The sequence below is a fragment of the Pristiophorus japonicus genome, chromosome 8, assembly GCF_044704955.1.
Source record: "Pristiophorus japonicus isolate sPriJap1 chromosome 8, sPriJap1.hap1, whole genome shotgun sequence".
Classification (NCBI taxonomy): Eukaryota; Metazoa; Chordata; class Chondrichthyes; family Pristiophoridae; genus Pristiophorus; species Pristiophorus japonicus.
The window spans coordinates 91,949,137-91,971,231 of NC_091984.1; the positions used below are offsets into that span (position 1 = coordinate 91,949,137).

A 22,095-nucleotide genomic window follows, 5' to 3' on the forward strand; every position below is an offset into this window, starting at 1 on the left:
CAGGTTTGCTACTTTATCTGGCCAATTTATATGCCTCTTCCTTGGATTTAACACTATCCTTAATTTCCCTTGTTAGCCACGGTTGAGCCACCTTCTCCGTTTTATTTTTACTCCAGACAGGGATGCACAATTGTTGAAGTTCATCCATGTGATCTTTAAATGTTTGCCATTGCCTATCCACAGTCAACCCTTTAAGTATCCTCTGCCAGTCTATTCTAGCGAATTCACACCTCATACCATCGAAGTTACCTTTCCTTAAGTCTCTGAATTAACTGTGTCACTCTCCATCGTAATAAAGAATTCTACCATATTATGGTCACTCTTCCCCAAGGAGCCTCACACAAGAAGATTTCTAATTAGTCCTTTCTCATTACACATCACCCAGTCTAGGATGGCCAGCCCTTTGGATGGTTCCTCGACATATTGATCCAGAAAACCATCCCTAATACACTCCAGGAAATCCTCCTCCGTCGTATTGCGATCACCTGACATAGCACAAGTTTAAAAGAACAGAATTAGTAATTGTACTGTTGTTTTGCACAGTTTATGTGCACATAGTTTGAAAATATCTCATGTCTTTTAAGCTTTACTGAAATCCTAGAGACATTACTGCAACTGAAGGGAAGCATCTGAACATTTGCCTCGTGCAGTGTACTTATTAGTCATCAATCACCATCTTATGGACAAAGTTACAAAAAAAGCCTTGATTTATTTAATCATTACAGTATCCAGCAGCTCTACGCGCTTAGAAATGTCTTACTTGGTGCAGTGTTTAAACAGGCATTCAATGTAAACCTGTTCTCCAGTTTAGAAAATGCATATAAACCTAGTATGAATAATTTCAGAAAGGCTTCTCAAACCTTGGTCAAACACTATCTGCAAGTAATATGCTTTTTTTCTACCAGAGGGGAGTATATGTGTCCTTGGATGGGGCTAAAGATGAGATGGAAATAAACTTCAAAATAGGGGTGGAGGAAGGAGTGAAGGGGTGGAATATGCAGGTACAATTCCTGATATGGTGAGTCCTAGACCAGTTGGTGCCAAGTGAGAGCCAGACACTACTTCCACAGAAAGATGAAGAAAATGGACAGCCAAGAGGCTTGTGGACATTAGAAAGGAAACCAAACGTTTTAATCAAGTTGGTTTACATGTACATTTCATCATTAAAGTATGGAGCTCAGAGCTGGATCGTTGTGTGTGTTACATATTCATCAAAATGTACCTTGTTCATGATTAGACCTATGTTCTTGGGAGTTGTGTTGCAGAATACTGAAGCACTGAATGACACTGAAGGTTCATGTGTAAAATCAATCTTTCAAAATTGGATGTACTGTAATTTCACATTTATAACTGATCCCCGCTGGAAAAGAAGAAAGGTTGCATAACGTTCAAACATCCAAATTGTAGAAATGAATCCAGATTAGTATCGATGGACAAAAGAAATCAATTTGGTTTTTTTAATTTATTTTTATTGAAAAACCTGGGTAATGGGTCAGAAGATTACCAAGATCAAAAAGAGTAAAATAGAAGATGAGGTAAATCTGAAAGTAATGATTCGGTGACACTACACAGGTTTTAAAAGCATGAAGATTGTAGGACATAAGAAATAGGAGCCAGGAGTAGGCCATATGCCCCTCAAGCCTGCTCCACCATTTAATAAGATCATGGCTGATCTTTGACCTCAACTCCACCTTCCCGCACTAACCCTTATATCCCTTGATTCCCCTCGAGTCCAAAAATCTATCTATTTCAGCGTTGAATATACTCAATGACTGAGCATCCACAGCCCTCTGGGGTAGAAAATTCTAAAGATTCACAACCTTCTGAGTGAAATAAATTCTCCTAATTTCTGTGCTAAATGGCTGATCTCTTACTCTGAGACTGTGACCCCCAGTTCTAGACTCCTCACCCAGGGGAAACAACCTCCCAGCATCTACCCTGTCAAGGCCTTTAAGAATTATATATGTTTCAATGAGATGACACCTCATTCTTCTAAACTCTAGGGAATATAGGCCTAGTATACTTAATCTCCTTATTGGACAATCCCCTCACCCCAAGAATCAGTCTAGTGAGCCTTTGTTGCACTCCCTCTAAGGCAAGTATATCCTTCCTTGGGTAAGGAGACCAATAAGAAACTTAGGAGGAAGAGAAAAGGACAGTGGAATATCAGTGACCATAGTAGTATTTATTAAAATAGAGATAAGAACATTTGTGATGTAAAGAGTGAGTTTAGAGGCCAGAGAGAAGGAAGGTTTATCAACATGTATGTATGTGTATTTAAAAAAATATATATACATACTGCTTACTTGAGCCACTTGAACCAACAAGGAAGAATAAAATTAACTGGCTTGACGGTGAGGATGTAGGCAATAGACTCGACACAGATGATGCACACAAGAAATGCTATGGTACAATATTTTGTTTAAAGTGGACATTAATGAGGTACTATGCCTTAACATTCCATCCCATTTTAAGACAATTAACATTCTCGGTAAAACTTCATGAGAAGCAAAGCAAACGTCCAAACTCAATACATGATTCAAATCCTTGTCCTCTCAATTCAGTTTCAAACTTAAGTAAAGGTGCTAACCCCTCCTAATGGATGTGAAATTACAGTGATTTTGTTTAGTATCTAATTTGGTTGCAGGCATTCTATGCTTCCAATTCCTGTGCATTTAAATTAATACATTCATTTGTGCCATGTCTGACTTCACCAATCTGTTACCAACATTCATTCCACTTCATAGGCGATGGACCGAAGTAATCGCATGTCATCACATACCGAGAGCACAAGTTTCTTACAAACGTTAACGGGACGATTACCAACTAAGAAGGTAGCGCACAGTATTGTTGTGTGAGCTGAGTGAAGAATGTGGGATAAATCTACTCCTGGAAGTCTTGAATGTTATCTCTAACAATGCTTGCTTAGATCTAGGAGATTACCGTTCAGATCATGTTGATCTTTGCTGTAGAATTTGTTGCAGAATCTGTAGTCTGCAGCATCCTAACCCAGTTTGTGTGTTGCACGATGCCTAATTACAGTGCTAGATTGTCGCAAATATTCAGACCGTTTGCGATAGCCTGATTGAAATCGCACAGAATTGCAGCCAGCTTTAAGCAGAATTTTTAACAATTTTTTTTAGCTGATATCGGATTTGATGATTCAACATTGCTTGTGTAGATTGTTATTAATACTGGGTATGTTCTCAACAAATGGAGATTTGTAGCATAGTGTAGACACTCACGGCTAAATATAAACTGTGACCAAAAATTGTATAACATACATTGAACTTTTCTTTTACAATTGCAATGGTGACTGATATTTTTGATGCACATATAAGATTTAATTTTGTAATGGGGATTATCAAAATTAATTCAACAATGGAGACAATTATTACATTTCATAGCCCGCAATAGGACAGTTCTTCCTTAAAAATGTTGATTGGAAAAATTACTCTTCCCGTATTCAACGAGTAAATGCACTACCCAGTGGTGTACTAAGTCACACCAATTCAGAAAGTCCCAGTTCCATCTTTGGTCTGTGCTGAGTTAACTGAGCTCGGCCAGGGCAGCAGTAGGCGTGTTAAAATTTGCCTCCCTGCCACAGTTCGTGTTCTTGATTGCTATTCAGTGACCCTGCTGTAAAGTGTTCCTGTGTGAATGTTGAATAAGAATAGGATCCAGCTTAGATATTATAGCCTCATAGTCAAATTGCCTCCAAACACTGCTCTGGGCTCAGGCATGAAGAAGGCCATTAAGACAAAGTCCTACAGAACTGTGTTTAGGAAACAGTGTTTAGTAGTACAGTCCAGAGCAGGAAAAACATTTCAGAATCTCTTCTGCTGGAGAGGAGAAATTCCCAACTTATGGATCAAACAGTGAAAGTTGCTGGAGATCTAGCAAATCAGATTTGCAGATGGAAAAGAAACCTTTACTTGTCTTAATTTACGGATCCATCTTGCAGATCTGATATTCAGTGAACAATGGAGGTCCTAATTTTTCCCCAATCCTGGATGCCAATCATGGTAATTTAATGGAGTGAAACCCAGTGCCAGCTGGGATTAAAGTTCTGAAACTACTTTCTCCTCCCTTTATCTCCCCCCACCTCCCAAGTATGGACAAAGAGGACAAAATTTCATGGGATCCAATGCTCCTTTAACAAAGCTACACCTGAACAATCAGTATTTTACAAACAGATTTTGAATATTGTACATAAATAGACAGAAGCATTTCATACCAAAATTTAAAGCAGAACTAAAAAAATTCCAAGTTTGGAAATACTACAGTTACCATCTAGTTGTGATGGTAGAGATCAGGCAGCATGAATATGTTTGTCCTTATTCTAAAATATCATCTAGTAAGCGTTTTTAATTCTTACTGTGTTGTGTGATGCAGCTATTGCATGAGGAGCTGGCCCTGCAGTGGGTTGTGAGTAGCGGGAGTGTGCGCGAATCCGCTTTACACCAGGCCTGGTTCTTCTTTGAATTGATGGTGAGTAAAATAGTGGTTAAACAAGATCTTTGTGTAAGGTTAACTCTTAAGTTTTAAAATTTAAATGATAAAATTACATTGCTGGTCAGTATAATAGGTTGAGAGCTCAGGGAGCAGAACTACTACTTCGAACTGGTGTTCTTTGTTTCCGGAAGTATGTACGCTACCTAGTTCACACTGAGTCGGTCTGCCTCTGAAAGCAATGCTGTAATATAAATGTAGTACTGGGGCTGCTTTGAAGATGTGTAAGGGTAGATCATGGGAATACTGTCTCTCAGTTTTTTCAATTTCCCTTTGGGGAGGCATCTATTGGCTCCATCTGTTTTTATTAACCAACATAAAAACATTGGGATGATTAAGTACGATTCTAGGTAATCAGAATCTGAATTTTGAGGGAGATTTCAGGAAATTGGGTTTGATTTCTTTCAAAAGAGAAGACTTCAAGATGACTCATTTGACATTTGCTAGATTATGACAGGAATTGACAAAGTGTCTCTGGGCAAATTGTTTAAATTCCAAGTTTAAGCACCAGGAGACAAATATATGAATAAACAGGGACATTAGGTGGAATTTCCCCCCCTAAAGAGCAGTAAAGTTGTGGAATAAGTTACCAGAGAAGCGCATGGAACTGGACAGTACAAGTGCGTTTAAGAAACAATTAGATGTGTTTTGTGGAGAGGGAAGCGAGTGAGAGAAGTAATGTAAGGGAGGCAAGTGAGGTTGAGATATAATCCTATATCCGAAAGTTCTTTTAATTCTGTTTCCATACCTTCCCCGTTAGGTCTCATGACACCCATTTCAGAGACTAAAATATACCGTGTTCTTTTTTAAAAATTAAATGTATATATCTAGAACTAATATTTTATTTAATGTGTTATTGATTGTGCTGTATTCTTTTTCTTTCTTCTTTCTCTGAACAGGTGAAAAGCATGGTGCACCATTTATATTTTTCTGACAAACTTGACATCCTGAGAAAAGTTCGATTTCCAGAAAGATTTATGGATGACATTGCTGCGCTGGTTAGCATGATTGCAGGGGATATAGTTACAAGATTTCAGAAGGTAACAACTGAATTCATTCTTCTTTTAATTTTCACACACATGAACCAAATTTGATCCCTGGTCTCTGCTGTGTTTACCGATCTCATTCAGGGCACTCGTTGGGGTGCTCCTGGGTTAAGGAGGAGAAAAACAGCCAGAATCTCTGCTCCTGATTGTTATCCTGAGTGAACATAAGGGGACAACACAATTTGGGTTAAGTTGTGATTGCACACTACAGTTTGACAGGATGTTGCCTCTCATTGTCTGGCTGAAGCATGAAGAGTGGCCATATTGGACAGGGTACTGGGATGGTGGCTGGCAGCCATGGATCCATTCCCAATACAAGTCAGTGCCTTCAGAAAAGGAGGGAAAATTGAGAGAACAGTAAGAAAAGGATGGGAATGGCAGTCAAGCTAGCCATCATACCAATCCCTAGCATTGGGCAAAACGTAACTCAATCAAAACCAATGAGAAATTTTCAGGATGTATTTCAGCATGTGGTCCTGTACAAGTATTATTCAGTAAATTAAGAGTTACAGAAGAATGCTGATGGTGTAACTGATGAATCCTTTATTTTTAGGATGTAGAACTGATTGAGAGACTAAACATCAGTCTTGCGTTTTTTCTCAACGACCTGTTTTCTGTGATGGATCGCGGCTTTGTCTTTTCCTTAACCAAAACCTATTGGAAGCAGGTAATGGACACAATGACCACCTACCTTTTTAGGGTGTAAAGAACATGAAATAGATTGTGACATTTTAAAAATATATTGGCCCGGATTTTGCAATGGATATGACGGCCAACTCTCACAGTACGCCGTCATACCGCCTTTGAAATCCATCGCAATTTTGGGATTTCCAACGCTTGCGCTAAATCCCAAACTTGCCGTCTGTCAACGTACACGTTGACAGACCATCCGCTCTGCCACCGGAAACCTAATTGCTGGCACAAAGTCAGGCTGTTGCCCACCAACTGCCCAGCAATTACGTACGGAAATTTTACGGCTGATGGAAACGGGCACAGGGCCTGTTTCCACAGAGTAAGGGGTTCCCCGAAACAAAAAACAAATGCTTTTAAAAAATGTAATGACTTAAAAGCTTTAATGAGAAGCAGTCCTAGTGTTTGTTAAAGCTGCAGGTTTTTTTAAAATAATGATTTCTGCACAGTATTTGTTTAGAAGTGGGAATTCGAAGTAATGAATTAGATTCCCATGACATGATAAAAGCTAAATCTGTATGTATTTTAACGGCTGTAATATTGGAGTAATATTGTATTTTAAATGAATGAAAGACAATCTATTTTCTGATTGGAGGCCAAGGCCTACATGATCCCAGGTACACTTACGCACAGGCTGCGTCCCTGGGATCCGTGGGACATTATTCTGCCCTGCTACTCGTTGCGTCAGAGGGCAAGTTTACGCAGGAGGGCAGCCATCAGGTAGATGTGTATTCTTTTCACAGGTCGGTGGCGTACTCGTATGTACGCCGCTAACCGCAATTTTTGGGCCATTATTTAAAGATTTTTCATAACAGCTCAGTCGTCCAGAGGGTAAAATTGCTAGTCATTGTAATGCTGAGCCATTCAGACCAGCAAGATCCCAGATTCGGTCCTTGGTCTACGCTAAGTTAGCTGATGTCAGCCAGGACAGCATCTAACCCAGTTTGCACCTGACTTGCGAGAGCTTGATCCTGCTGCCTGATGCATTGAAATGGAAACTGTCCTACTCGCACTCACTAACTTCCTCTGCCTAAATAAGCAGAAAATGAAAAATAGCTTGGATGAAGAAAACCAAATTGTACAGGGAACAGACAAGTCAGTTCTGAATTATGAGGTTATCCTTAATGTGAGCAAAGTTTAAAAAAAATATATATACATATAACAAAATTGATATAAAAATTATTTTATTAGGATAATAGAGAGAACTTGTATTCATAGTGAATCTTTCATGTTCCCAAGATATCCCAAAGTGCTTCACAACCAACAGATTACTTTTTGAAATATAGGGATCATGTTTCGGCCTGAGTTGCTCCTATTTTTTTGGAGCAACTGGTTTAGAATGGAGTATCTTAGAAATTGCAATTCTCGGCATTTAGTTTGCTCCAGTTCTAGTCAGTTAGAACAGTTTCATTTTGGAACAGATTTTTTTTCAAAAGGGGGCGTGTCCAGCCACTTACGCCTGTTTTGAAAGTTTTGGCAGTGAAAACTTACTCCAAACTAACTTACAATGGAGTAAGTGTAGATTTTTGTACGCTCAGAAAAACCTTGCCTACACTTTAGAAATCAGGCGTAGGTTACAAATCGGGCATAGGGAACGAGCAGGGGGGAAGGGAAGTAATTAAATTCTACAAGCATTCAACAGTCTTACTTCTACAGATAAAGAGCCATTATAAACAAAGCAAATACAAAATATTGAATATTTCTACCTGTGTGAAGCAGCAACAGCCTTCGAGCTGTGGTGCTTCAGGCAGGCCTTCCATGTAGGAGACAGGGGCGGCGTCAGTGGCTCGACGGCAGCCGAAGACACAGCAAGCAGTCTTCAAGCTGCGAGGGTAACCGAGGCCATTCGGCCACGGATAGGGGCGGCGGCAGTGGCTGACGGCGGCCAAAGACACAGTAAGCAGCCTTCGAGCTGCGAGGGAGGCTGAGGCCATTCGTCCAGGGGACAGGGAGAGGCAGCCAGATAGACATTTTGAAACTTAAATTTGTAATTGCGGAATGGGTGCTGCATTGTCAACACCACGAATTATGCAATGGCTTGCCAGCAATTCACTGCATAGGAGAGAATTGATTAGAGCTCACCGCACCAGGAACGTCATAGCCCGTTGGCTTATGGGCAGGAGACCTTACCCATGTCGTCAATATCGAGCCAAGCGCTCGTACCTGGACATGAGCGAGGCTGATTGTGTCAAAAGGCTGCGTTTCCGCAGAGAAGTTGTCGTTGAGATCTGTGATATGGTGAGAGCAGATTTGCAGCCCAGAAGTAGAACGCCAACTGCCTTGTCTGTTGAAGTGAAGGTAACAGCTGCACTTGCCTTCTATGCCTCGGGATCGTTTCAGGCTACAACTGGAGATGTGTGCGCCATCTTTCAACGTGCAATACATGCTTGCATTTACCAGGTCACGGCTGCACTGTATGCGCGGAGGAATAACTTCATCAATTTCCCAATGACCGCACAAGCGATCCATGAGAGGGCTGTGGGCTTCTTCAGGATTGCTGGCTTCCCAAAGGTACAGGGCTGCATTGATTGTACCCACATAGCCTTGTGAGCACCTATGGAGGATTCCGAGCAGTACAGGAATAGAAAAGGTTTCCACTCCATCAATGTGCAGCTCGTGTGTGACGACAAGCAGCGCATCATGTCAGTCGATGCGAGATACCCTGGCAACACCCATGATGTGTTCATCCTACACGACAGCGTTATATCTGACATGTTTGAGCAGCAGCCAGAAGGGCAGAGCTGGCTACTGGGAGACAAAGGGTACGGCCTGGACACCTGGCTCATGACACCCCTACACGTGACACGGACGGAAGCTGACCATCAATACAACATGGCGCACATTGTGACGTGCAGCATCATTGAGAGGACCATTGGCATATTGAAACAGTGTTTCTGATGCCTGGACCATTCCGGAGTCCACTTGCAATACTCTCCTCAGATTGTCGGTCACTTCACTGTTGTGTGCTGCATGCTCCATAACTTAGCCATCATGAGGCAGCAGGAGCTGGTAGTGGAATCAGAAGACCCACGTAAGGGGCCAGTGCCTAATGATAGTAATTTGGAAGAGCAGGATGAGGATGATGACGATGATCAGGAAAGCATGCAAGTGCCTAATGCCGGAGCACGAGGTCGGAGGAGGGCCGTCCATCGTGCTTCTTTAACGATTGCTCGAGCCCTGCGCCAGCAGCTCATCCGTGAACGCTTCAATTACTGATGCCTGAGGGCTCTGCGACCACTGTTGCGCATGGACATGAAAAAATATTTTATTGAAAAGTTAATGTCACTGTAATAAAATATTTGTTGTATCAAACTTTACTTTTTAATATGATTCTTGAAGATCACTTAAAAACTTTAAGATCACTTATAAACTTGTAAAGTTACAAAACAATTTCAATGTGAAAAATCTTACACTCTTAAGATCACTTAAACTTCAAGATCACTTTTTAGGTGCAAAATTAAATAAGTTATAAAAAGTGAGAGCATTTACACTATACGATCACTTAAAAATCCTAAGATCACTTATAAGTTGTAAAGTTACAAAACTTACAAAACAATTTCAATTTGAAAAACGCTACCACAGCTACATCAAGAACAAGAACAAAAGCAGCAAAGAAAGGCTGCAACCATCTCTCATCCATATCTCAGTGACTGTTCACTTCTTCATGGGGGTGTCATTTGATTGGCGGGGCTGTGTGCCCTTATTGCAGCAGCTACCTCCCTGACGGCCTGTGCTGCCACTTGCATGCCCTCCCTGACGACCTGTGCTGACACTTGCATGCCCTCCCTGACGGCCTGTGCCGTCGCTTGCACTCCCTCGGACATTCCCTCCCTAAGTTCCCGTGTCATTCCTGCTATTTCTCCCGTCAGGACCGTCATCTCTTCACCTACTGCATTGACGCCACCGATGAGTGATCGGGTAAGCTCATTGGTCTCCATACCCAATGCCACAACCCGAGTCGTATCTGTTGCACGCTGCATCTCAGGAGAGCGTGTCTCCAATCTCCTCCTCTGCCTGGGTCTGCATCGCGGCACCACTACACTGGGAGGCGCGGGCTGGGATGGTGCGACGCTCTGTGTTCCAGGCGGCAGTACTAGAGAGAGAGGCGCGGGCTGGGATGGTGGGACGCTCTGTGTTCCAGGCGGCAGTACTAGAGAGAGAGGCGCGGGCTGGGACGGTGGGACGCTCGGTGTTCCAGACGACAGCACTCGAGTGCAAGCCGTGGGCTGGGATGGTGGGTGAATGGGTGTAAACTGCTCCATTATATCACCAGCACCACTGGGACCTGCAACGTCGGAATCAAAACCATGAAAGGTGGAACCAGAACCTATGCAAGGGGTTGAAACTCTGATGCCCCTTAATGGGGGCTCATAAACATTAATTTGGAAGCTCTCCCCGGTAGACATTTCAGTCATCGCCGCCAGCATCCAGTCTGGATCGTCCGCATCTGGTTGTACTGGTTCTTGTTCTGTATCTTCAGGATCCTCGAGATTCGTCGTCGTCGTCGTCGTCAAAAAATGTTTAACAGCAAGTGAGGGGGCAGGATGGGTGGCATGAGTACTCTCACACGTAGCAGGCCAGGCAGCAGGTTGATTTGAAGAGCCACGATGCATTTTCAGGACTTACCCTCTTCCTCGCGTGTGGGCCCAGCTTGTGCTGTACTGATTGCTTTTCTCCATGTACGACTAATCTTAGCAGCTACCCTCTGTTCCAAGGGTGTCAGTGGATGCAGATTGGGCGTGCCTCCTCCTGTTCGAGTTGCTTCCCTTTTGTTATGGGCCAATTTCTTCTGCAAAGAGTAAAATATAACTTTTTACAGAGTGCGTCTTTCTGCAGGGTGGGACATACAGATAGTCACATTACAATTACGATTACATTAAAAAATGAAAATATTACTTACACTAACAACTTGACCAAGGTCGTGCCATTTCTTTTTACACTGGCTTCCAGATCTCATTGTATGCACCACTGCGCAGTAATCTTCTGCAACTTGGTTCCAGCGTTTCTTCATTTCTTTAGGTGCCACTTTTATGCGACTTCTGTTGCTGGTATCTAGCTCCTGCCATCTCTGCTCAATGACGTTGACTAATATCTCCACTTCCTCATGCAAGAAATTCTTTGTTCTTGGTGGACGTTGTTCCATTGCTGTATTGAATTGACACTCTTATTTTTCAAAACACACAGTCCTTAATTTGCATGCACCAATGCAGCACCTGTTCTGGAAGTTTAGCAACTTCCAGAACAGGTGCTGCATTGAAAAGCAGCACTCACTGATTTCAACAGTGCTGTTAAAAGCACTCCTTCAGACACCAAAAAATCACCAAAATTCAATCCCAAGCCTTTCCAGAGGTCCACGAGACAAATCAGCACTTTTCTTCAAGTTCCTTTAAAAATGGCCGAGTGCCAATGTTTATGGACTACTGCGCATGCGCGCGCGCTCCTACGCGCACGCGCAGGGCTGCTGGCATGACGTTCTCTCATTTGACTTAGCCCCGCCCTCCTGCACTTGCAGAATCGACACAACTCTCTGGCTCTGTGCCCCGCTGATGTCTGCGCGCCGCGCCGAGCTCCAAGGGACCTGCATGGAGCCTGAGAATTGCAAGGTACATTTTTGTCGCGCTTTTAGGCGCGAAAAACAGGCGTCCATGTCGGGGCTGCGCCGTTCTAGACGCGACCCGAACTTGATCTCACTGTCAGCAAATGTGGCAACATGGTCAACAATCTGTATACAGCCAAGTCCTCCAAACAGAAAAATACATTTATCGTGACATTATTAATATCTTGAACAGTTTATTAATTTGGATTGAATTGTGGATATGTGCACTTTAAGTTTATTTAGTATTTTTACAGTGATATATATTTAAACATTTGTATCTACTGTTTGTCTATTTGTGTAGGTTTCTTCAAGGCTTTATGCATTACAGACTCCAAATTTGCTTGTGTCACTGAGATTGGACTTCCTGCGAATCGTCTGCAGTCATGAGCACTATGTCACATTGAATTTACCATGCAGTCTCCTTACGCCTCCATCCTCCCCATCCCCCTCTGTGTCTTCTGCAACTAGTCAGGTAGAATTCCTCATTGGCATGTGATATTGAAGTTTTTTTTTCCAGAAAGACTTTGACAAGGTACCTGACAGGAGATTGTTGGATAAGATTAAGGGGTGTGGAATTAGAGATATGGAAGCAAATTGGATTAAAAACTGATTAGAAGGGAGGAAACCAAATTCGAGCTAAAGGCAGTTTCTCAGAATGGTTGGAAGTGTGTAGTGGTTTCAGTTCACTGTGCACATCAATAATTTAAATACAAGGCTAACGGAAGTGGGCTCCAAATTTACAGATGACGCAAAAATATGAGGCATAGTAAATAATTGTGAGAACCAAAGGACGTTGCAAGGAGATATTGCTAAGATGTCAATAAATATGATAGTAAATTTTGGAAATTAAATAATAGTAATAATTGTATTTTAATGGAGAATAGAGTAATGTGAAGGAGCAGAGATGTTTGGGGGTTCACAAAACATTAAAAGGAGCACCTCAAATAGATAAGACCAAAAAAAGCTAATGGAATACTGTGATTTATGGCAAAAGGTAAAAAATATAAAAGTGAGGATGTAATGGAGAACTTATATAAAACTTTAGTAAGGCTACAGTTGGAGTAGTATGTACCATTTTGGGCTCCACACTACAGGAAGGATTTGAGGAAATAGGGTAAAGTGCAGATTCACTAGGATGCTGTCTGGTATGAGAAAATACAAAGAAAGATGGAAAACATTTGGGTTTTTCTTAGAACAGAGTACATTACAGGGGTGATTTGATAGAGGTGCTTAAAATTATGAAAGGATGGGAAAGAGTAGATAGAAACACAATGTTTTTAGCAAATGGGGCGGGGGGGGGGGGGGGGGGAAGCGAAATTCAGGCCTGCCAGAAAGCTGGCTCACCTACCTTATTTTTAAAGTTTGTTTCGCCGGGAGCATTGAGGTTGTGGCGGTCTTTAGATCGGTTTTCAGGACTTTATACTTTTTTTAACGTTGGACAGGAAGTCATAGAAACATAGAAAATAGGTGCAGGAGGAGGCCATGCCACCCTTCAAGCCTGCACCACCATTCAATAAGATCATGGCTGATCATTCACCTCAGTATCCCTTTCCTGCTTTCTCTCCATACCCCTTGATCCCTTTAGCCGTAAGGGCCATATCTAACTCCCTCTTGAATATATCTAATGAACTGGCATCAACAACTCTCTGCGGTAGGGAATTCCACAGGTTAACAACTCTCTGAGTGAAGAAGTTTCTCCTCATCTCAGTCCTAAATGGCTTACCCCTTATCCTTAGACTGTGTTCCCTGGTTCTGGACTTCCCAAACATCGGGAACATTCTTCCTGCATCTAACCTGTCCAATCCCCTCAGAATTTTATATGTTTCTATGAGATCCCCTCTCATCCTTCTAAACTCCAGTGTTGACTGGACTGGACTAAAGCCCAGTCGATCCAGTCTCTCCTCGTATGTCTTTCCAGCCAATCCGGGAATCAATCTGGTGAACCTTCGCTGCACTCCCTCAATAGCAAGAACGTCCTTCCTCAGATTAGAAGATCAAAACTGAACACACTAGGGGATTTTAGGTGAGGCCTCACCAAGGCCCTGTACAACTGCAGTTAGACCTCCCTGCTCCTATACTCAAATCCCCTAGCTATGAAGGCCAACATACCATTTGCCTTCACCGCCTGCTGTACCTGCATGCCAACTTTCAATGACTGATGTATCATGACACCCAGGTCTCTCCTTTTCCTAATCTACCGCCATTCAGATAATATTCTGCCTTCATGTTTTTGTCACCAAAGTGGATAACCTCACATTTATCCACATTATACTGCATCTGCCATGCATTTGCCCACTCCCCTAACCTGTTCAAGTCACTCTGCAGCCTCTTAGCATCCTCCTCACAGCTCACACTGTCATCTGCAAACTTGAAGATATTACACTCAATTCCTTCATCCAAATCATTAATGTATATTGTAAATAGACCAGAAGGAAGACACAAATAACCTTCCGGAAGTACGAGGGGACCGAGGGTCTAGTGAGAAGGTCTAGTGGGGGCGGAAGTGCGGTGGTAAGTCATACTGAGGGACGTAAGTTGAGGCGAGATTGAGTCTCGGCCGCTGTCACTCAGCGATGGAGCAGTGGTGATGTCACAGCACGTGTGCGTCACCACATCTTTCTCCTCCTTTAAAGCGGAGAGGATCGGCCATTTTTTTGATTCAGCCACTGGGCCACCAGGGAGGGTTTTGGCCGGGCCAGTGGCCTGGCGCCCAAGAGGGGGTGCCAGGTTGCCTGTTGGCGGCCCGGCCGAACTCAAGTTGGTGGTTGGCGGGGGCGGGGGGGGGAAGCAAGAGTCCAGCCGACATAAAAGTCATCCGGCAAATAAAATAAGCTGGCGGCAACAGCATTCGGTCCTCGCCTTTAATGGCCGCCGCACCACCAGGGCAGAGAAAGAGAGAGCAGACAAAGGTGCACTGACAGAGAAAGCTGTCGAGGGCACTGCACGGCAGGGCAATGATTTTTTTTCCCTAAATTTCGGTCGGAGTATTCTGGAGGTGAGGAAGTATTCTGGTGGTGCATGTTTTGATGACGTGCTTGTGGCGGTCATCAGCAGCAGGGTGGAAGTGGGGACTGGCCGAAAAATTCCATGACCTAAATTTGGGTCGGGGCGGCCAATGGATTGCAACGTGGCAGCCACTCGATTCTGCCGCATGGCCGCCACAAAACGACGGAAACAGGCCTTATACAGACCCCGAATTTCAACCCCAGGGCATCTTGAATGAAGGAATTATGGATATAAATGTAAGAGATCTCGGACAGAAAGAAGGAAAAGCTACTTTGCACATAGGTTTGAGAGGCTGCGGAATGCACGGCCAGAGTTAATGATTTCAACAACTACCAAATCAACATCAAAGAATAGATTAATAGATAGTTCAAGGAAAGGGAAATGAAGGTATGCGGGAACAGGATTAGGACTATTGCTTATGTGAAGGATGAATATGAATTGTTTGGGCTGAATGGCCTGTTTGCATGTTGTAATTTATTCCAATCTGTGATTCTCCAGAGCTCTGGGTTTTCTACAATTGTTCAAGACCAGAAGATTGCAAATATGTTTGAGTTGTCCGTCCCATTCCGCCAGCAGCACTACCTGGCAGGACTTGTACTCACTGAGTTAGCGCTTATTCTAGACCCAGAGGCAGAAGGGTGAGTTGTAAAAAAATGCATGTTCATAGTGTGTTTGCACACTGGTTGCTATTGCTTGTAGCCATATGTGTCAAAAAAATCTCTTCTCTGAGGCAGGGGAGGACGGGTAAGATTTCCTGTGTGCCAGGTGCAGTAAAAGAATGCAGTAATGTCTCCACTAAATCTGGTACACTTGGAAGCAGGCCCACATCGAGCTTTTCTTTATTGGGAGTTCTGTGACCCATGATCTTTCCCTCCGCTCTACTCAGCAGTTTCATTGAGATTGTAAACTCACCACATGGGGAATTTTCAGAACTGAACCTGATCCCATTGAGCTATGTTGTTGAAGTAGATATGGATATGTGTTAAACTCAGGGACAATTCAACAAGCAACAACTTGTAATTATATAGCGCCTTTAACATAGTAAACCGTCCCAAGGCGCTTCACAGGAGCACTATCAAACAAAATTTGACTTCGAGCCACATGAGATATTTGGGCAGATGAAGAAGTCGTTCTTCAGAAGCGTCAAATGAGAGAGAGGTAAAGAGACGGAGAGGTTCAGAAACATAGAAACATAGAAAATAGGTGCAGGAATAGGCCATTCGGCCCTTCTAGCCTGCACCGCCATTCAATGAGTTCATGGCTGAACATGCAACTTCAGTACCCCATTCCTGCTTTCTCACCATACCCCTTGATCCCCCTAGTAGTAAGGACTTCATCTAACTCCTTTTTGAATATATTTAGTGAATTGGCCTCAACAACTTTCTGTGGTAGAGAATTCCACAGGTTCACCACTCTGGGTGAAGAAATTCCTCCTCATCTCGGTCCTAAATGGCTTACCCCTTATCCTTAGACTGTGTCCCCTGGTTCTGGACTTCCCCAACCTTGGGAACATTCTTCCTGCATCTAACCTGTCTAACCCCGTCAGAATTTTAAACGTTTCTATGAGATCCCCTCTCATTCTTCTGAACTCCAGTGAATACAAGCCCAGTTGACCCAGTCTTTCTTGATAGGTCAGTCCCGCCATCCCGGGAATCAGTCTGGTGAACCTTCGCTGCACTCCCTCAATAGCAAGAATGTCCTTCCTCAGGTTAGGAGACCAAAACTGTGCACAATACTCCAGGTATGGCCTCACCAAGGCCCTGTACAACTGTAGCAACACCTCCCTGCCCCTGTACTCAAATCCCTTCGCTATGAAGGCCAACATGCCATTTGCTTTCTTAACTGCCTGCTGTACCTGCATACCAACCTTCAATGACTGATGTACCATGACACCCAGGTCTCTTTGCACCTCCCCTTTTCCTAATCTGTCACCATTCAGATAATAGTCTGTCTCTCTGTTTTTACCACCAAAGTGGATAACCTCACATTTATCCACATTATACTTCATCTGCCATGCATTTGCCCACTCACCTAACCTATCCAAGTCGCTCTGCAGCCTCATAGCATCCTCCTCGCAGCTCACACTGCCACCCAACTTAGTGTCATCCGCAAATTTGGAGATACTACATTTAATCCCCTCGTCTAAATCATTAATGTACAGTGTAAACAGCTGGGGCCCCAGCACAGAACCTTGCGGTACCCCACTAGTCACTGCCTGCCATTCTGAAAAGTCCCCATTTACTCCTACTCTTTGTTTCCTGTCTGACAACCAGTTCTCAATCCATGTCAGCATACTACCCCCAATCCCATGTGCTTTAGCTTTGCACATTAATCTCTTGTGTGGGACCTTGTCGAAAGCCTTCTGAAAGTCCAAATATACCACATCAACTGGTTCTCCCTTGTCCACTCTACTGGAAACATCCTCAAAAAATTCCAGAAGATTTGTCAAGCATGATTTCCCTTTCACAAATCCATGCTGACTTGGACCTATCATATCACCTCTTTCCAAATGCACTGCTATGACATCCTTAATAATTGATTCCATCATTTTACCCACTACCGATGTCAGGCTGACCGGTCTATAATTCCCTGTTATCTCTCTCTTTTTTTAAAAGTGGGGTTACATTGGCTACCCTCCACTCCATAGGAACTGATCCAGAGTCAATGGAATGTTGGAAAATGACTGTCAATGCATCCACTATTTCCAAGGCCACCTCCTTAAGTACTCTGGGATGCAGGCCATCAGGCCCTGGGGATTTATCGGCCTTCAATCCCATCAATTTCCCCAACACAATTTCCCGACTAATAAGGATTTCCCTCAGTTCCTCCTGCTTACTAGACCCTCCGACCCCTTTTATATCCGGAAGGTTGATTGTGTCCTCCTCAGTGAATACCGAACCAAAGTACTTGTTCAATTGGTCCGCCATTTCTTTGTTCCCCGTTATGACTTCCCCTGATTCTGACTGCAGGGGACCTACGTTTGTCTTTACTAACCTTTTTCTCTTTACATATCTATAGAAACTTTTGCAATCCGTCTTAATGTTCCCTGCAAGCTTCTTCTCGTACACCATTTTCCCTGCCCTAATCAAACCCTTTGTCCTCCTCTGCTGAGTTCTAAATTTCTCCCAGTCCCCGGGTTCGCTGCTATTTCTGGCCAATTAGGGAGGGAATTCCAGAGCTTAGGTCCTTGGCAGCTAAAGACACAGTCGCCAATGGTGGAGCGATTAAAATCGGGGAGGCTCCAGATGCCAGAATTGAAGGAGGGCAGATATCTCGGAGGGTTGTAGGGCTTAACTTCAGCATTAACTTTGGCTGGTAAGTCAGCTCCTTCATACTGTTGGGCTCAGAAGCCCTCCAAGACAACACCAAAGTGTCATTGAATCTCATTTATGGAAAAATTGAATGTTGGCAGAAATGGACAAAACAAAATAAAAGATGTTGATGTTAATTATAACTGTGACAATTTTTTAAAGAGATATTCATGGGGTGACTTGTTTAAAAATGTGTCCTGGGACAAGATTGCCTCTGTAACTTCGGTCCTGCCAATGAATCTCTTTCTTTATAGGGATCCTGATGGTGGCAGGATTCTTTACCAAAGTAGGAATAGACATTTGTCAGAACTTGAGCTGATAAAAAAATATTATTGTTATGCTGGTGGTTTGGATGATCTTTCACAATGGTCTAACATTTTACAGCTTGTTTGGATTACACAAGAAGGTTGTCAACGTTGTTCATAACTTGCTGTCGAGTCATGACTCAGATCCCCGGTATGCTGATCCAGACGTGAAAGCTCGTGTGGCAATGTTATACTTGCCAATGATTGGCATTATAATGGAGACTGTGCCGCAGCTGTATGATTTCACAGGTAATTTAGCCTTTTGTTGCATTTCTTCAAAACTGTTGAGAAACTGCTTGGTACAAAGGATAGTGAGATTTGATTATGGAGAGTGTGTCATTGAAATTCCATCATTACATTTGAGAGTGGCCACTCGAAGTATGGACAGTAGCAAGTTGCACTTATATAGTTCATTTTAAATAGAAACCTATCCGAAGGTGATTCACATAGATATAGAAAAAATGGATGGATTGCCAAAGGAAATAATAGGAGGGCTGATGAAAAGCTTGGTCAAAGAGGTGAGTTTTAAGAAGGGTCTTAAAGGAGAAGAGTGAAGGGGGGAGGTGGATAGGTTCAGGGTTTTAGGATGTGGGATGCTCTTCTGAGGTTGAAGTTAAGACCCATTATTGGTTAGAGGAGAGGAAACTTTACTTTACATCTAATCCACGTATTACCTGGCCTGGGAATGTTTGATACTGACAAGAGTATCTGAAATGAAAAATTGTTCCATTCCCACATTGACATCCCGCAACTTGATAGGTAGAAAAAAAATCACCAAAAAATTTAAAATTTGACTCTGGGGCAACTCAGTTGTGCTGAACATTAGAACATTAAAATTACTGTGAGAGATGAATAAAAGATTCAACCCTGTAACCCCCCTATTTAAAAAAGAAGGCAGACAGAAAGCAGGAAACTATAGACCAGTTCGTCTAACATCTGTCGTTGGGAAAATGCTGGAGTCCATTATTAAGGAAGCAGCAGCAGGACATTTCGAAAAGCATAATTCAATCAGGCAGAGTCAGCATGGTTTTGTGAGAGGGAAATCATGTTTGACAAATTTGCTGGAGTTCTTTGAGGATGTAACAAGCAGGGTGGATAAGGGGAAACCAGTGGATGTGTTGTATTTGGATTTCCAGAAGACATTCGATAAGGTGCCATATAAGAGGTTACTGCACAAGATAAAAGCTCACAGGGTTGGGGGTAATATATTAGTATGGATAGAGGATTGGCTAATAGAAAACAGAGAGTTGGGATAAATGGGTCATTTTCTGGTTGGCAAACAGTAACTAGTGGGGTGCTGCAGGGGTCAGTGCTGGGGCCTCAACTATTTACAATCTATATTAATGACTTGGATGAAGGGACCGAGTGCAATGTAGCCAAGTTTGCTGCTGATGATACAAAGATGGGTGGGAAAGCAAATTGTGAGGAGGATGCAAAAAATCTGCAAAGGGATGTCGACAGGCTAAGTGAGTGGGCAAAAATTTGGCAGATGGAGTATAATGTGGGAAAAGGGGAGGTTATTCACTTTGGCAGAAAAAATAGAAAAGCAAATTATAATTTAAATGGAAAAAAATTGCAAAGTGCTGCAGTACAGAGGTACCTGGCAGTCCTTGTGCATGAAACACAAAAAGTTAGTATGCAAGTACAGCAAGTAATCAGGAAAGCAGATGCAATGTTGGCCTTTATTGCAAGGGGGATACAGTATAAAACCAGAGAAGTCCTGCTACAACTGTACAGGGTATTGGTGAGGCCACACCTGGAGTATTGTGTAAAGTTTTGGTCTCTATTTAAAGAAGGATATACTTGTATACTTGCATTGGAGGCTGATAAGAGAAAGTTCACTTGGTTGATTCCGGAGATGAGGGGTTTGACTTATGAAGATAGGTTGAGTAGGTTGGGCCTATACTCATTGGAGTTCAGAAGAATGAGAGGTGATCTTTTCGAAACATATATAAAATAATGAGGGAGCTCGTCAAGGTGGATGCAGAGAGGATATTTGCACTCATAGGGGAAACTAAAACTAAGGGACAAAGTCTCAGAATAAGGGATCATCCATTTAAAACTGAGATGAGGAGGAATTTCTTCTCAGAGGGTTGTAAATCTATGGAATTCTCTGCCCCAGAGAGCTGTGGAGGCTGGGTCATTGAAAATATGTAAGGTGGAGATAGACAGTTTTTTGAGCGACAAGGGAATAAAGAGTTATGGGGAGCGGGCAGGGAAGTGGAGCTGAGTCCATGATCAGATCTGCCATGATCTTATTAAATAGTGGAGCAGGCTTGAGGGGCCAAATGGCCTACTCCTATTTCTTATGTTCCACTCAGAAGGCCACACAGACTGGATTGGGGGTTGATTGAAAGAGGATTGGATCACATAGGGGATTCTTACCTAGTTATACTTCGCTGGCTATGAGGCATTGGTCTGATGCAAGCCAACCACCTATTTTGTAGGATGCTGACTCTATGAGGTAGTATACCAGAGATAACTCACAAAAGAAAAGAAAATTACAAACGGTCTTTCTGGGCATAAAACAACTTCAGTTGACAGTGACTGCTTCAAAAAATGTAAACATTAACCTTTGAATCAGCATTACTGAGAAGTGAGTTATTCCAGAATGTCTGTTTGAAGATAAATATTTCAGTTACTATATAAGATGTTATTCTTTCCCCATTTTTCTGCCCTGTTCTCCTGCAAGAATCCCTCAATCAGAGAGGACGCCCCAGTGTTCTAACTGCAGAGGATTACGAGAGCGAAAGCAGCAGCATGATCAATCAAACCGTCGCCATGGCAATCGCAGGAGCATCTGTTCCACAGCTGTCCCGGCCAAGTAGTTTCTTGCTGACATCAGGGGTAACACAAACCTTTATTTTATTACTAAGAAGCCTGAATGACAGCCTCAGGCCCATAATGCAGGACATCGCCCATTTAAAAAGAGTAGAAGAGAAAACTGAATCAGTCAACAATTAGCGGTTAGCTGAGTTTTAACAGTTTTCAGATTTTATCACGAAGGAAAGACTAAGAAGATAGAGTTCCACGGTTTTGACATCCTGTGAAAGAATTAGAGTAGGAGCTGAAACAATGAATCTTGATTTTACTGCAGTGAGGAAGGAAGAATTTGTAGGACAATATATTTGCAATAGAAAGAAAGAAATAACTTGCATTTATAGAAATAACTTGCATTTATACGTCTCCTTTCCTGACCTCAGGACGTGCCAAAGCACTTCACAGTCAATTAAGTACTTTTGAAGTTTTGTCACTATTGTAATGTAAGGAAACACAGCAGCTAATTTGCACAGAGCAAGGTACCACCAACAACAGTAAGATAAATGATCAGATAATCTGTTTTAAGTGCAATTGGTTGACGGATACATGTTAGCCAGGACACTGGGAGAGGTCACCTGTTTTTCTTCTTTTATATCCACTTAAGAGGGCAGAAAGAACCTTAGTTTATCGTCTAACTTGAAAGACGGCACCTCCGACAATGCAACACTCCCTCAGTATTGCACTGAAGTGTCAGCCGAGATTATGTGCTCAACTCTCTGGAGCGGGGCTAGAACCCATGACCGTCTGATTCGGAGGCAAAAGCGCTCTCACTGAGCCAAGCTGACACCTCCCAGAAAGGGACATTTAGA

The 22,095-nt window shown here is 42.8% G+C and overlaps 1 protein-coding gene across 8 annotated transcripts in view; it reads left to right on the plus strand.

Annotated features, from left to right (window-relative positions):
- Positions 1–22,095, plus strand: part of dock7 (dedicator of cytokinesis 7) — a 193,195-nt gene that overhangs the window by 115,583 nt on the left and 55,517 nt on the right. For all 8 annotated transcript variants that reach the window (XM_070887063.1, XM_070887064.1, XM_070887066.1 and 5 more), the window contains 8 exons: positions 2,748–2,834; positions 4,396–4,491; positions 5,412–5,552; positions 6,112–6,225; positions 12,146–12,316; positions 15,349–15,488; positions 18,546–18,715; positions 21,159–21,313. In XM_070887063.1, the coding sequence (XP_070743164.1) occupies positions 2,748–2,834; positions 4,396–4,491; positions 5,412–5,552; positions 6,112–6,225; positions 12,146–12,316; positions 15,349–15,488; positions 18,546–18,715; positions 21,159–21,313 (1,074 nt within the window). The remainder of the gene's footprint in view (positions 1–2,747; positions 2,835–4,395; positions 4,492–5,411; positions 5,553–6,111; positions 6,226–12,145; positions 12,317–15,348; positions 15,489–18,545; positions 18,716–21,158; positions 21,314–22,095) is intronic.